This window comes from Camelus dromedarius, chromosome 9 (genome assembly GCF_036321535.1).
Source record: "Camelus dromedarius isolate mCamDro1 chromosome 9, mCamDro1.pat, whole genome shotgun sequence".
Lineage (NCBI taxonomy): Eukaryota > Metazoa > Chordata > Mammalia > Artiodactyla > Camelidae > Camelus > Camelus dromedarius.
In genome coordinates, this window is record NC_087444.1 from 61,224,343 (window position 1) to 61,239,025 (window position 14,683).

Here is a 14,683-nt window from a genome sequence, read left to right on the forward strand (position 1 = left end):
ACCCCTTACCGTGATGAAGCCCCAAGGGCTGAGGAAACGCTTCCAGGCAGAAGGCAGTAGAAGTTATTCAAGTCATTTAGGGATTATAAAGAAAAAAAAGTTGGGTTTTTCCCCCATTTTTAAAATGAAAAATTCAAAGCTGTGGATTTACCCCGTTGGAGCTCACTCTGGAGCCTTTATTCGGGAAACTGGGGTGGGAGGGAGCAGTCACCCAGACAGAGCTTAGGACTGGGAGGAGGAGCCACGTGGAGAGACCGACCTCCGAGGGCCCTGCCCGGGTGTGTGTGGCAGAGTGCGGTGGAGGGCTTTCTCGAGCCTGGGCAGTCAGAGTAACCCTTGAAGATTCAAATGCTAGGAAAGAAGCCTTCTTGTTTCTCAGCTATGGCCTTACTTCCTCTGAAACAGTAGAGGCCAGGGCCTATCTTGAACTTTAAAAAGGGTAGTGGGTTGAGTGAAGAAATCCTCTCCTGCACCGTGTGATGTGCGTGGTGTGTGATGAGTGTGTGGTGAGTGTGTGAGTGTGCGATATGCTTACATATATGGGCATCCAGTGTTGCAGGTGCTTACATGCACATACAGGTATGTCTCTGGCACCATTCAGGAGACTCGTTTTAGCTCCTGACACAACTTTTAGAGTTGATATCATGCCCTAGAGAATACATGCTCCAGCTTGCCACATTATAGGCTGAGGAAGCAAAGGTCCCAAGATGGAGTCCTGTGCCCAGCAGAGCACAAAATAGCACAGGGTTTCTGGTCCCCAGTCCAGACTCTCCAAACACCTTCTGGGGTCCAGATGTCCAGACTAGCTTCCCTGGGACCCCGTCCCACACTATCAATCTGTTCTCTACCCAGGCTCCACAGAGGGTCACGTGGGGGCCTTTAAAAAGACCCCAAAGCCCAGTCTGCACCCTGGGAACTCAGACTTTCTGGAGGCAGAGGTGAGACCAGGTGTCAACATTTTTTTAAAAGCTCCCCAAGCAGTTCCACTTTAGTTTTTCAAAAGGTAATGTTTACACAGTTGGCATCAGAACCATCAGGGACACTTACTAAAACCACCTACTTCTGGCCCCCACCCAAGTCCCAGGGAATCAGAACCACTAGGCATTAGGTCCCAGAACTGGCGTCTTAAACATCCCAGGGGATTCTAATGCTCAATACAGTCTGAGAAACGCTGCTCCGGTGAGCATTTCACATGTCTGTCCATTGGAAATCTACACACGTCCTCCAAGCACCTGAGCAGTCCGGCAAGAAAGCAGCCCCACTCCACCCAGGCTCGGAGGCGAGGGTCTGCATTCTCTCTCTGTAGCCCCTGCTGATGGATGCCCCTGCATTCTCTGCGAACCCTCTGCCAGATGCACTTAATCATTTCCAGGTGCATGTTTGAAATGCAACCTGAGTCTCATCCAGTACCTGCAGGCCTCACCTCGGCCCGCTGTCACGGCGGGGCCCTCCCCTGTGAGCCCCGCTCCTGAGCCTAGTCGGGCTCTCTTGCTGCAAGCCCCACAGCCATCCCCTCAGCTTCGGGGGCTGCCTCTGCTTCAGCTGGCCACTGGACTTGTAGGTCAGCCCGGAAGCCCCCTGTCCACAGCGCCCACCGGGGCTTCCCTCGTCTCCAATCCGAAGAACAGTGGCTTAAGTAAATCTGAGCCTAATAGGGAATTGACTTCAAAAAATGGGAAGCGGTGCCTGAATGCGTTTTGCATCAAAGGGGATTAAGTCGTCCTCTAGAGCCATGTCATTGGTCTAGCCAGAGACAACGTGAGCTTTACATTTAGAGAGATTCCCAGCCGGGCTCCCTTTGCAGACAGAAAGGCCGTCTCTGCTGTGTCCAGGGGACAGAGGAGTCCACACCACCATCTGATGAGCGGGCACGGTTTCCCCAGGGCTCCAGCACACAATCTGGAGGTGACATGGAGTCCCTTGCTCAGAACCTGGACAGTGGTCCTCTTACTTACAAAGCCCATGCCTGCCCACCCGCCACCCCCAGCAAGTGTCTTACCCTCAGATGCCCTATGCCTGGAGAGCTGGGAGTCACAGTGTCAGCTGAGACAAGACAAGGTAAAATGTCTTTAGCACACACCATTCACCAATGATGTGCCATTGCTTTTCAGACCAGTCCGTTTTGCACTAGAACAGAGGACGCGGGATGCTTGAGTTTCCTTGGAGAAGTAGTTGTGGCTACAGACAGGGTGCTATTGTGCACAAGCTCACGGGGCTTCCCACAGTCCCGTTCCTTCCCCAGAGCTTTTCGATTCCAACGTCCAGAGAAGACCCTAGATTGCTAACAAATTCTTGGAACAGATTCACATCCGCATTTGTTTACCCCCGCCTCTTCCTCTGCCCCACAATGCAGGCAGGTCTCAGTTGTATGTCATGGTATCCTTTCCACGGTGGCAAGAACAATAGAAGTTGTGTGCTGGATTTAAATAAATATTTAATCCATGAAAATGATCTTATATGTTTTAAAACAGTCTTTAAAGCTATTTTTATTCTCTAGAAAGCGCTTATTATAGGTAAATTACACATTTTACTACCAGAGCGTTAGGTTTGCCATTAGTACAAATTTAAGGCACTACAAAGACCAGTAGATAATGTTAATTTCAAATACAGAAACTAAATATATTTTGTGCCTTTTTATTACTCATTTTCTTTTAAGTTTTATTGACTGCTTTTTATCTTAACTATATGTCTTTACATGCTGCAATCATAATGCACTGTAATGGTATTAATATTTTATAGAATCGGTATTTATAGTTCTTTATTTAGAAACAATGCAGTAGGTCTGCAGATATCTGAGCCCGTCTGGAATGGTACCCTCCAAATAATGATAAATTACTTGTGCAGTATGCCATTTGCTAATTATATCCATGATTTACTGCAGAGCAAGACTTAAATCATTCATTTCAGTCTTGCGTAACAGTGCCATAAAATTTTTAGGTTTAAAAATGGTTTCCATGTGTATAATTTAAACAAATTTTAGAGCTATTGTATACACAAAATATTGCAACCACCCATTTGTTACATACTTTGTCTTTTTAAACTTCTACTTTTAATGATCACTGTGGTTGAAATTATTATGCTTAATTTTCATAATCACAGCTTTTAAATCTACAGCCGTTTTCACATGTTAGATAAAGAAAAAGATAGCTAATTGTGTGTAGATAGTATGTCATTCCTGAATAGCCCCAAATGGTACAAAATCATTAAAAAAGCTTAAGAGTACAAATTATTCTTCTATTAAAAAACAGTTGTTCTCTAACTAATTATTAGTTTGAGCTGCTTTGTTTCCGAGAACAAATGTTGATCCTTCTAGCCTTGTTCAGCACACCAAAATGAGATTAACACTTTTTTTTTCCCTCTCCTTATACCAAAATCTTGCAGGTGAGAAACCCTACAAATGTCCGCACTGTGATTACGCCGGCACCCAGTCAGCATCTTTAAAATACCACCTAGAGCGGCATCACCGGGAGCGGCAGAACGGAGCCGGGCCCCTGTCTGGGCAGCCCCCGAACCAAGACCACAGGGATGAGCTGTCCAACAAAGCTGCTTTGTTTATCAGGCCAGACATCCTGAGGGGGGCCTTTAAGGGTCTCCCCGGAATCGACTTCAGAGGTGGCCCCGCGTCTCAGCAGTGGACAGCAGGAGTGCTCTCGTCCGGGGATCACTCAGGGCAGGCCACCGGCATGTCTTCTGAGGCTCCTTCAGACACTCTGAAAGGCAGCGACCTCCCTTCCAAAAGCACCCACTTCTCTGAAATCGGGAGAGCGTATCAAAGCATCGTGAACAACGGCGTGAATTTCCAAGGGTCCTTGCAAGCGTTCATGGACAGCTTTGTCCTCAGCTCCTTGAAGAAGGAGAAGGACATGAAGGACAAAGCCCTCTCTGACCCTCCTTCCCTGAAGGTCCACGGGGTGGACGGTGGCGAGGAGAAGGCCAGCGGCAAGGCAGCCCCCAGGAAGTCGGAGAAGTCTCAGTACGAGCCCCTGGACTTGTCCGTGCGGCCGGACGCCGCCTCCCTCCCGGGCTCCTCGGTGACGGTGCAGGACAGCATCGCCTGGCACGGCTGCTTGTTTTGTGCTTTCACAACGTCCTCGATGGAGCTGATGGCCCTGCATCTCCAGGCCAACCACCTGGGCAAAGCGAAGCGCAAAGATAACGTCGTCGGGGTGATGGTCAATTGCAAAGACCAAGGCCGGGAGGCGAGCAAAGTGGCCCTGCTGCCCTCGGTGCAAACGAGCAAAGAGATGGCACTTTCTAACATGATGGGGCCTCTCGACTCGGCTTCGGAGAAGATGGCCCAAGGACAGGTCAAAGAGACTCTGGGGGAGCAGAAGGGGGGCCCGTGGCCCGGCCACGTGGACCCCGCGTTCTGTAACTTCCCATCAGACTTCTACAAGCAGTTCGGCGTGTACCCAGGCCTGGCCGCCTCCGGGGCCTCCAGCTCCTGCCCCAACAGGGAGCCCGAAGGGAAGGCCCCCTCGGAAGACGACGCCCCGATCCTGATCCCCGAGACCACAAGTAAGAACACTGCTGATGACCTCTCAGACATCGCCTCCTCGGAGGACATGGACTCCTCCAAGGGAGAAAACAACGAGGAAGAGGATGTTGACACGGAGCCGGAGGGGACGGGCAGGCCACCGCCCGCCCTGAGCAAGGACGGCAGCAGCGACGGCGGGGGCACCCCGCAGCCCGTCCAGGGACTGGTCTCGCCTCTACCCCAGGCGTCCGAGAAGCAGTGGCACAGCCCGGGCCTTCTTCCAGCCCAGGACCCCGTGGCGGGCCTGGCCAAGCCGGAGCGGGGGCCGCAGGGCCTGGAGAAGCCCATGAACATGCTGTCGGTCCTCAGGGCCTACAGCTCCGATGGCTTAGCAGCCTTTAACGGACTTGCAAGTAGCGCAGCAAATTCTGGATGTATCAAGAGGCCAGACTTGTGTGGTAAGTTTTAGAATCCTCTTCCTTTAGTTCATTTCCCAAAACATCAGTGCTGATTTGTGCATTTTTTTTTAAAATGGGGTAGACTTATCCATGAGCAGATTTTGAACTAAACATAACCCACCCCCCTCTCCCAGACTGTGCTGTATATGCAACGTAGACAATCATGAAAGTCAAGTTCATTTAGCAGTGTCGGACCTCATACTTTTGTGTCCCAGTTTGCATTTAATCATGATCTGAAATGCCTGTCTGGAAGGCATGGAAAAGGGGGCGGTGTCTCAGTGTGAACTACTCCTGTTTTTTAATCCATAACTTGAGGGGAAAGAAAAAACTTAAAAAACAAAAAAGAATAAGAGACAATGGTAACTTGCAAACTTTTCAGTCTTTTCAACTTACGGATAAGACGCCTAAAGACAATTCCTTACTGCTTTGCTAAGCCAGATCTGCTTTCTTAAACTCTTCTTTATAACGACTTAGAGGATGCTAAAATCATATCACACTAACCACGACGTAGGTATAAAGTGAGCCTCTCTCCAAGAAGGGAGATGGTCTGGGGGTGTTTGTGACACATCTTCAGACATACCGAACGGCAGTTACTGTGACTTTGGCCTTCTGTTGTTGCCTTCTGTCCATCTGTCTCTTCACCTGTCCGTCTGTTGTTCTAACAAGAAATGTACACTGTGAAGTGCCTGGTTAGCAGTGCTGTGATCTCGTGTGTCTTGGATTTATGCCTGCCCGATCTTGTTAGCAAATTGGCACGTCTTTACCTCCTTAAAGAATATGGTTACCCCAAAGTAATTCCAGATCGTAAAGAGTCATACTAAATTTGCAGCCTAGGACTGTGTCAAGTGAAATGTCGGTGTGGGGAGGGAGGATCCAAGTCATTCTCTTGGCGCCCAGGGACTCTTAATTTGAAAGCCTTTCTCCAAATCCGAGTCCCAGATATCCTTGCGAGAGACAAATGACCACGGTAACCTTCCATCTCTAACCTAGGACTGGATTTCTGTGACTTGATTTCACTTGTTGAAAAGAAGGAAGGAAGGAAGGGAGGAAGGAAGGAAAATGGATGGAAGGGAGTAGGATTTATTAACTTCTGAATCCCGACATTCCTTTTAGCACAGAAGGGGATTCAGCAAGCTGGACCCGGTTCATAATTTAAATTGATATATTTCTTTTTATATTTCCTTCCCTAATTCACTAAGAACTGGATCAAGCAGTCAGAAATATTTTTTGAATTGTCAAAAATCGCTAAATGGATTTCTGACAGCTCAAAAAAATATTGACAGTTCCTTATGCTGAATGATTCATAAGGCCCCATTAACCAGCACCCCCAGATCTATTTTTAGCCACATACAATTCATTACTTTTGAAGCTGTTAAAAACAATATTTAAAGGAAGGAGAAAAAGGTTTTATGTCAGTCCAATTTTTTTTTTCTCTTTTCTTTGGGGGGAGCAATGTTTCAGTCTTTTTTTTTTATAATTTTTATTGTTGTTTTAAGTTTGTGACTGGAGTGTTTTCTTTTTTTATTGTTGTTTGGGGATTTTTTTGTTTTAAGTCTATTTTCAGTTCTTTCAAATACCTAAGTAGGACCATAGTTCCTGCCAGGAATCCATGCATCAGAAAAGATCAAAACCTGGCATGTTTATAAGCTCATTATTATTGAAATGAGCTCATATTACCCCTATTAATTTTCCCATCGTCCTATCAATGCGAGGGAAGGCTGCCTGCCTTTGAGGAAGCTGCCCACTTGTGTCCTTTTGCATCAGGCAAGGGAGGAGGGGAAGGCTGCGTCAGGGAGCCCCTCCATGAGCTTACAGCTCCTAGGCCCCTTTACCACCCCTCGATAGCAGCTCCCCAATCTCCCCTGATGTTTCCAGGGTTCCTGCAAAAAAACTGCTTAGTCAGCCTTTCAGCCACTGGGCCCCAGCCCCTGAGGTGTAAGTTGTGGCCCCTCTCCCAGAAGGGGAATGAAGACCATCAGACCAGCCAGTCCAAAAGGCACGCTGGTTGCTTCCCCAGCAGAGTGTCCAGGTCCCACTGCTCCACCTTGAACTCACGGTGAGATACCAAAACTAACTCTGGCCAGAAACTGCCTATTTTTAGAGAGCACAAGTTCTGTGTTTCATTTATCCTCGTTTCTTCCGCATCCTCTTGCTTTAGCTTGGGAGCCCGCAAGGAAGGTCCTTCTCTGGCTTTTGTGTTTGCTTGGGGTGGGGTGGAGGCAGTGTCCTCTCGCCTCCAGTATGGGCCTGACTCTGTCCGGTTCCCATCCTCCCTCCCATACCTGACCCACTGTCATCAAAATCCTCGTCTTATATTCTTATTGGCTCTTTTGACCCAGGAGGGCCCGTATATGAATCCTTCCTAAGAACTGATGTTTGGGAGGAACATGCAAACCCACTGAGCTTCAAAAGGTGGCATCTGGGGGCATTTTTCTTAATGTAGTCTAGTTTACTGTCTAATCTAGTGTCTTTCTAGCATTACAAGAGGCACAAATGATAGTCAAAAACTTCAGACTCCCATTGGCTTGACTTGGCAAGGGTGGAAATGATACTGGCACAAGGAATCTGGTATTCCTAATGTTTACTCCCTCCTCCCTGCTCCGCTCAGAGTAGATATGGTTTTCCGAACCTGGCCCACCAGTTTGTCACCTGATTGCCTCAAGAAGCTGGGCTTTGCCAAACCAAAGAATTATTCTGATATTTCTCATCTCAGGAGAGTTTGGGGGTCTGATTTTGTCTGGCTAGTAAACTGAAATCCTCACTTGGATGCTCTTAGAAACAGGCGTAGGAGGAGTTAATGTCTGTTTCTATTCATGGGTATAGATGTGTTGGGAGAAGCATCAGTAAAGACCTTGCTCAAATCACATAGACCCACCCCCCCCCCCCCACACACACACACACACACAGCTCAGCAGCTCTGCTGACACATGCTGGTGAGTGGAGATGGTGGCTTCTAGCCCCAAGTCTGTGGGTGATGCTCATGTTGTAGGCTCTACTTCCGGGTGCTTCCTTCTTTCTAACTTTTAGAACTCTGGTCCTACATTCCTCGGTGTCATGGGCCTGGGGTCCTGGCTAGTGTGCTCTGCCCACTCCTAGCGCAGAAGAGAGAGACAGCCAACCAGGAGAGAGGCCCACCCAGCCCGTCGGGTCAGGGAGGCATGTAGCACGTGCCGATGTTGAGAGCTTGAGCATGGATTTTCCAAAGATCCTTCCACAGAGAACAGTGCTCCAGCCTGTCAGAGGCATATTACAGATGTGCCCGAGGGGCAGACTGAGCCTTCTCCGATTAAGCTGAGGGACATGCACTGTGGCTTCTAGAGCGGGTCAGGGCCCACTCTGGGCTTAATTCTGTTACACAAAATCCTGTCCAAAGTTCCTATTTTGTGAGATGACTTCCAGACTCCCGGCATGGCCCACTTTTCTTTATTCTGTTGAAGAACATAACATGCAAGAGCACTGAATGCCATTGGAGAACTTGGACATGCCCTCGGTTTTGACCTTGGCTTTGCAATAGATTCACATGAGTATTTAATAAAAGGGGCAAGGGCAGACCAGGGCAGCGATCACATCGACTGATGAGACAAGGCAGACCACCCCTTGGGTCAGCCTGAGAAATCTGATGACCTGTTGAGTCAGCCAGTAGCTTGGAGACCCCCGAGGGCCCCGGGGTGCCCCGGGCAGCACAGAGGCTGGTCCGCACAGCACCTGCAGGGCTGGCTGCGTGGCAGGGGTACAGGGCTTGCTTCACTCTGGAGTCTGTGGATTTGGAGAACCACTCTTACTTTTGCTTTTGAACCTGAGAGCCATCCTGTGCTGAGTCTTGCAAACAGAGTTTGCTCTGTCAGGGCCCAGGGAGAGGGTTGATGGGGAAGAACTGAAGGGAGTAGGAAGAGCCCAGCCCCCAGTCCCCTTTGGAACTCTGAACTGGAGTTGGCACCACTCAGGGAAGCCCGGCTGAGTGAGGGGAATCTATCAGCCCGTCTCCTGTGGGCATGAGGCCCTTGTGCAGTGGCTCCCAGACCGAGTGACCTACTGGGCCTGGGAGGAAGTGAGTAAGAAGGCAAGGCCTTTAACAGCAATAGCCCCAGGATTCCCACTTATGGGGAAACTGGCTTCTTTATCTCAAATTATGCCTGAGACTAAGAGTTCTCTCCTAGCAATGAGACAATAGGGACCCCCTTCCTGAAAAACAAAAACAGATAGGGTCCATTGAAACCTCTTTTCCTTGTGTATTCCACAACGTGTGATGAAATGAACAAAGAGACCTCAGCTGAACTCTCTTAAAATGTGACATCTGTCCTCCAAAAACCTTGTTGATTTCTCAGCATAGGCATTCTGAAAATAGTCACCATTTTACCAGCTCCGCAATCTAAAGCAGGGGTAGGCAACTGTTTTCTTAGAGGACCGGAGAGCAAATCCATTAGGGTCATAGGTCCCGTGGTCCCTGCCGGGTGGCACAAAGCGGTCAGTAAGCAATAAGTAAGCACGTGGGCGTGGCTGTGCTCCCGTCAAACTTCCTTCACTGACGCAGGTAGCGGGCTAGAACTGGCCCATGGGTCCTAGTTTGCCGACGCCTGTTCCAGCATAAAGAGGGTTGTGTTGCTGTGGTTGTCCCTAGAGAAGCCATGCAAAAAACCATCCTCTGCTACTCCAGCAGCCCGTGAGGTGATGCGGGCAGGACCCCCCAGGTCAGCAGCTGCAAGGCTCCATTTTTGTCATTTGATGGCAAAGCCAGAGATGACGAGAGACCTTCCCGAGAGAGAGGACTTGTAGACCCAGGCGGCCTGGCATCGCCGTTCCTGGAAGGTCACATCTCTTGTCTATGCATTAAGGACTTCCAGGAAAACACCTCCGCCCAGACTCATGATGGTTCCAGGGCTGCCCCCCATCATGGCCAAGGCCAGCAGAAGGGCAAGAGGCAGGAGCTTGAGGGACAGAAGCATGAGGGTAAAAAGAGGCCAATGTAGAAGGGCTTAGAGAAACGGTCCTCAGTTGAGCTGGTCTTCTATGGAAAAGGTGAATGTGCACATGAGGCTGTCACGAGGAAATGATGTCAGTGCCCAAACGTCTTTTGGCTGCAGTGGCCCCTGTAGCACCGAGCCCGCACAACCCTTCCTCTCCATCGAGGCTGTGGAAACACCTTTTACGTCCTGGTGTGTGCCGTGCCGAGTCACCGAGAGCTGTGTCTTGGTATGTGGGAATGTTCTCTTGGGAAGGTTCTGGCAAAAAAAAAAAAAAAAAAAAAAAAACCAAACTCTTGGCAATTTTGTGATGACACTGCATCTCCACGGTGACGTCATTTCAGTTTCTACCCAGTTCTTCTCCTGATGGAAGGCAAGTGCATGGGAGTAGAAAGGAGGTCCTGCCTCCTCAGTCTTGGGCCAAGAAATGGCTAAGGTCTGTGGTCAGTTAGAGATTGTGACTGGTACACATGAAAACACTGTGAAAACTGCACGTGTGTACGTGAAGTCACCCTGAGCGTAGCACTGGTGCGCAACCCCATGACAGTGGGTATGTTTCTGGTCTTGTGGGTGAGCCTAAATACTAAGGTGTGGCCCTGAAGCCAGCAGGTTCTAATGAAGAAAAGGGGTTAAGTTAGTTAAACGGTACAGGAAGGGAACCATGGAATTCAAATCGGTCAATTGTGTGGACGCCTAGACTCAGCCGACACAAGGGAGGGCGGTTAGCCTAGGAGACCCAGGCGCTGTCCGCTGTCGGGGCTTGTCTCTGGAGTTGCCGCGCTTAATTTAAAGCCAAATGAGCAGTCATCCTCCTCTTCCTCTTCCTCATGAGCCGATGCTCCTGTGTACTGGCTTGCAGAAACCGGATCAAGCACAACTTCTGTACCCGCTTGCTTCGCCTGGTTTTATCTTTACAGGTTGGCCGTTGACTTCCATAGTCCAGCCTGCTCCCAGTAATAGTGTGTGTCCAGGCCTGATGTGAGACCTCAGTAGGGAGGACCATTTGGCTTGTTCTGAAGTCCAAGGGCAGATCCTTTAAATTAATGCAAATCACCACTCCATCCTGCCTGCCCTGCCCCTGCTGGCTGCCTCACAACTGGCTGCAGAGCGTAGGTGCTGTCCCCTCGGGTCTCCTACCGAAACCAGCATCCCCGGGGCAGGCTCTCCCCTGCCCTCGTCCCAAGCCTTGCCGTGTGCCCCACTTTTGACGAAGAGGCAGCCTCTTTGGATGGCGGCCGTCTCCCAAACTCTTTCGGCATTCTCCCCCTCCTCCCCATCCCTCTTTTTAAATTAAATGGGAATGCCACTGACGTGATGTCGTTTGCACTGCAGGATGACAGAACTGTTGTGTGAATACCATTGTATTTGCCAAATGGTCCACTCGTCATTTCAGAACAAACAAATGGATGGTGTCTGTAAGTCGGCAAACACTGGTGACATTTAGCCTTGTTTATGTTCCTTTCCTTTTGCTGCATATTTTTGGCTCCAAAAGCTACTGTCTGAATCAACAGTGCCTCCGAAGCAGGAGAAAAGTCTGGTAGCTTTCGTTTTGGTTGCGGTGTCCATCTTCTCTTTGGATCGTGTGATACCCACTGCCCGGGATCATGCCTAGGGCAGGAGAAGAGACCAGCCGAGCTCTTTGGCTTAAAACATATACTTTTTTTTTCCCCTCTGCCTAAAAATGACTTCACATTGGGAGGGAGGAAGAGAATGCTGAAAGAAGAGCGTGTTGTCAGAACAGACACCCACATCCCTGGGGAAATGCAGACTCTCCAGGGAAGCCCAGCCACCGCCATACACAACAGGACCAGTGAGACCCCTTCGCCGTCTTGAGCTGGGTGGAAGCACCCTGGGCTTAAGCTTTGGCATCTGCCTTCTTAGGCTGCCGAATTGAGGAGGTGGTTGGCACCAACAGCCATCTAGATACAGACCACATCTTAACTGCTGAAGGAAATCAGGTTCTGTCTTTTTTATTTTTATTTTCAGATGTTATGTGCCAAGCCCAGGTTTCAAATAAGCAGTAATTATCTCCTATTACTTAGCGCTGATCCTCAGCACCTCTGCATCTAATTGCCAACCTGCTCTAATCACATAGACTATCCTTGCTTTAGCCAGAGACAGAAAGACCAAATTTTATAAATACTGCTTTATTGTCGTTATGCCATTAAACAGTTAGGGACCGCGACCCTGCCTTTGCTTTCAAATGCCTCTTGCCCACATGGTTTTTGGATTGTTTAATGAATCTGCACATTTTCTTGCAGGTAAGTGACACCCCCTGTTCTAGTCGGTCTAGCTGGACTTGCCCTTGTCTCCTCGGTGGCTATCTGCAGCTTGTTAATCGTGTAAAGTCAAGAGAAGAATGTATACACATATGTGTGTTGAATAAATAATTACTATTGGCATAGGTATGTGTATACACACGGCACACCAACCTACAGTAATCATAGCAAGAATCAAGGAGGCTAAAAATACTGCTCCATATGTGCCACTATTAGTGAAGGATGGTGAAGGCTTAGTAACTTGAACGGGAGGGAAAGTTCCCTCAGAGTCATGAATCCTGCGTGACAAATGCTGGTGGATTGGAGGTGCCTTCACCTGGGAAACCCTGATGGGGAGGGAGGTCCGCTCAGCACAGCTTCCCCGACATCGAGGTGGGCCCTGCGATGCTCTGGTTGAGATTACTGCTTGTGTTTGATTGTCCTGTATTTTGTAACACTTTAGAGGAATACAGAAAAGTGCAGTAATTATCTTTCTCCATAGTATTTAAGCAGTACTATTTCTAGTTTAATATTGTGTCAGGTCGTCATATTATCCAGGAACAGATGACGGTAAAGTTCCAGTGAACAGCACCTTGACATCCACTACTTAAAAATGGTGATTGAAGCAAAATATGTAAACTTGTACCGGGTTATCGTGTGCTTTGGAATAGAGTATTGTTGAAGTAATTAGAAGATATATTAAGGTGTTCCTGGTAATGAAGGCATGTAAGTTATAATAATTGTAGCTTTCTGAGTAAGTGTCAAACTATATCTTTAAGTGTGCTGTATGCTGAGTTACAAGTTAGGTCATTTATGAATGGAATGTAAAACAATACTAAAAAATGCTTCAATAACTTATCTTGGTATTGCTAATAAAAAAAAAAGCTGTGAAACATTAGTGCAGTTTTGAGTCATTATGTTAACTCACTCCACAACACCCTGTCACCCTTGACACCCTTCTGTCTGTCGGAAGCCTCAACAGGACATTCAGAGGAACGAGTTATGCTGTGCCAAGGGCTGTCTGCTGGGCCGCCTGCTGCATTTTCCACCCATCTTTAGGTGGGCCCCGCCAGTGAGTTACAATTCCTAAAGATGCAAATGTCAGCGCCCCTCCCGATTTGGGTGGGGTGACCGTGGCGGGTTGGGGAGAGCATATCTCTCTGTATTCTCTGTACTAGTGACTCTCGGGTGGGTGTCTAGACCCCACAACCGCTCCCTGGCCCCGTACGGGGGGCCGGGGGAAGCCCTCATCCATGGTGTGGAGGACTATACACTCCCAGCCTTCCTTCAGCAAACCTTAACATTTTCTTTCCATCCTGGGAAGGGTAGTTCTAAATGGCAAGGTACTTGGAATTGCTGGAGTGTGGACCGATTTTGCCCAGGGAGAGTTTTTGGCTGTGCCCCTGTCTGCTGTAACAGGTTTCTGCCTGCCTCTCCCCCACCTGCATCATGGCAGGAAGGGTGCAGGAAGGAAGGATTTTTACCTGTCTTTTGTGTTGCTTAGTTTTTCTGTCCACAAGCTGGACTTCAGGCCCCTGCTGCTTCAATGGCGTTTCCAAGCATCTCTGCTTGGTCTGCTTTGTGAACTTCTGAATTCCATGTACACCAGCTCCCTGTCTAACTGGTCCTGGGAGGGAAAAGATACTATCATTGTTTGACGGAATCCCAAGCACCAAGCCTGATCCCCATACTCCAAATAAATAGAGTATCCTGTGTGCAGGGAATAGAAGCCCAGAAACGTCCACTTGAACAAGCCCGGCCTTAGCAGCAGGACGATCGCATCACCTTGACTGCTTGAAACATTCCCGCCAGTATTTCTCATTAAAATTGTTCAAGTGATCTGGACCCCAAAGACCATATAGTACGGTGTTATTCACCTCTTATTTGGGGGAAGAGATGAGAAGTGAGAGATTCTGGGCCTGAGACTATGTGATGAAATCCCAAATGGAAAATGTAGGCCTTGAAGAAGGTTGCTGGCTCCTTGTGACCCTGATTACATCCTGGTTCTGTTCACGTGATGCTGAAAGCACACACTGCGGAAAACGTAGTGACCCCCAAATGCCCAGCCAAGGTGAAGCGAAGTGGTCCCAGCCCCCAGGCCCTGGGTCCTGGATTGCCACCTTGAGCAGGGCCAGTGTCCACCTCCAGTGTGTAGGCAGAGCCTGAACGAAAGAAAGGACTCCGGGGGGTGTTTCGTCTTTGTTTCCAGTACCACCTGAGTCTGGGGAACTGCTCAAAGGATGAGAAATCATCTCTGCCTTTGCCTGGGTCCCTGCCTCCCGGTGGTCCCGCAACGCCGGCCTCACTTCCCTCTGTGATGGGGTGCTGTGTGTTCCCTCCACCAGGCTTGATGCCACGTTGGGTTTAAGAAGGCACATTTGCAGCTCCCAAGGGAGGGCTCACCACCATCCACTCTGTGTAGGCAAGGGGCACCCTCTGCACTCCCTGGACCAAAGCCTCCGGCCTGGGGACGCGGCTGGGGGCAGAGGGCTCCGTTGAAGGGCTCAGGGTCGAATATGCTGCCCCTGG

The 14,683-nt window shown here is 49.2% G+C and overlaps 1 protein-coding gene across 6 annotated transcripts in view; it reads left to right on the top strand.

Annotated features, from left to right (window-relative positions):
* ZNF536 (zinc finger protein 536) overlaps nucleotides 1–14,683 on the top strand; it is a 414,729-nt gene that overhangs the window by 267,079 nt on the left and 132,967 nt on the right. For 4 of the 6 annotated variants that reach the window (XM_031458545.2, XM_031458544.2, XM_031458547.2 and 1 more), the window contains one exon: nucleotides 3,382–4,935. In XM_031458545.2, coding sequence (XP_031314405.1) covers nucleotides 3,382–4,935 — 1,554 coding nt within the window. Of the gene's footprint in view, nucleotides 1–3,381; nucleotides 4,936–11,228; nucleotides 13,349–14,683 lie in introns of those variants that run through there. The other 2 variants (XM_031458549.2, XM_031458548.2) reach the window with 2 other exon arrangements.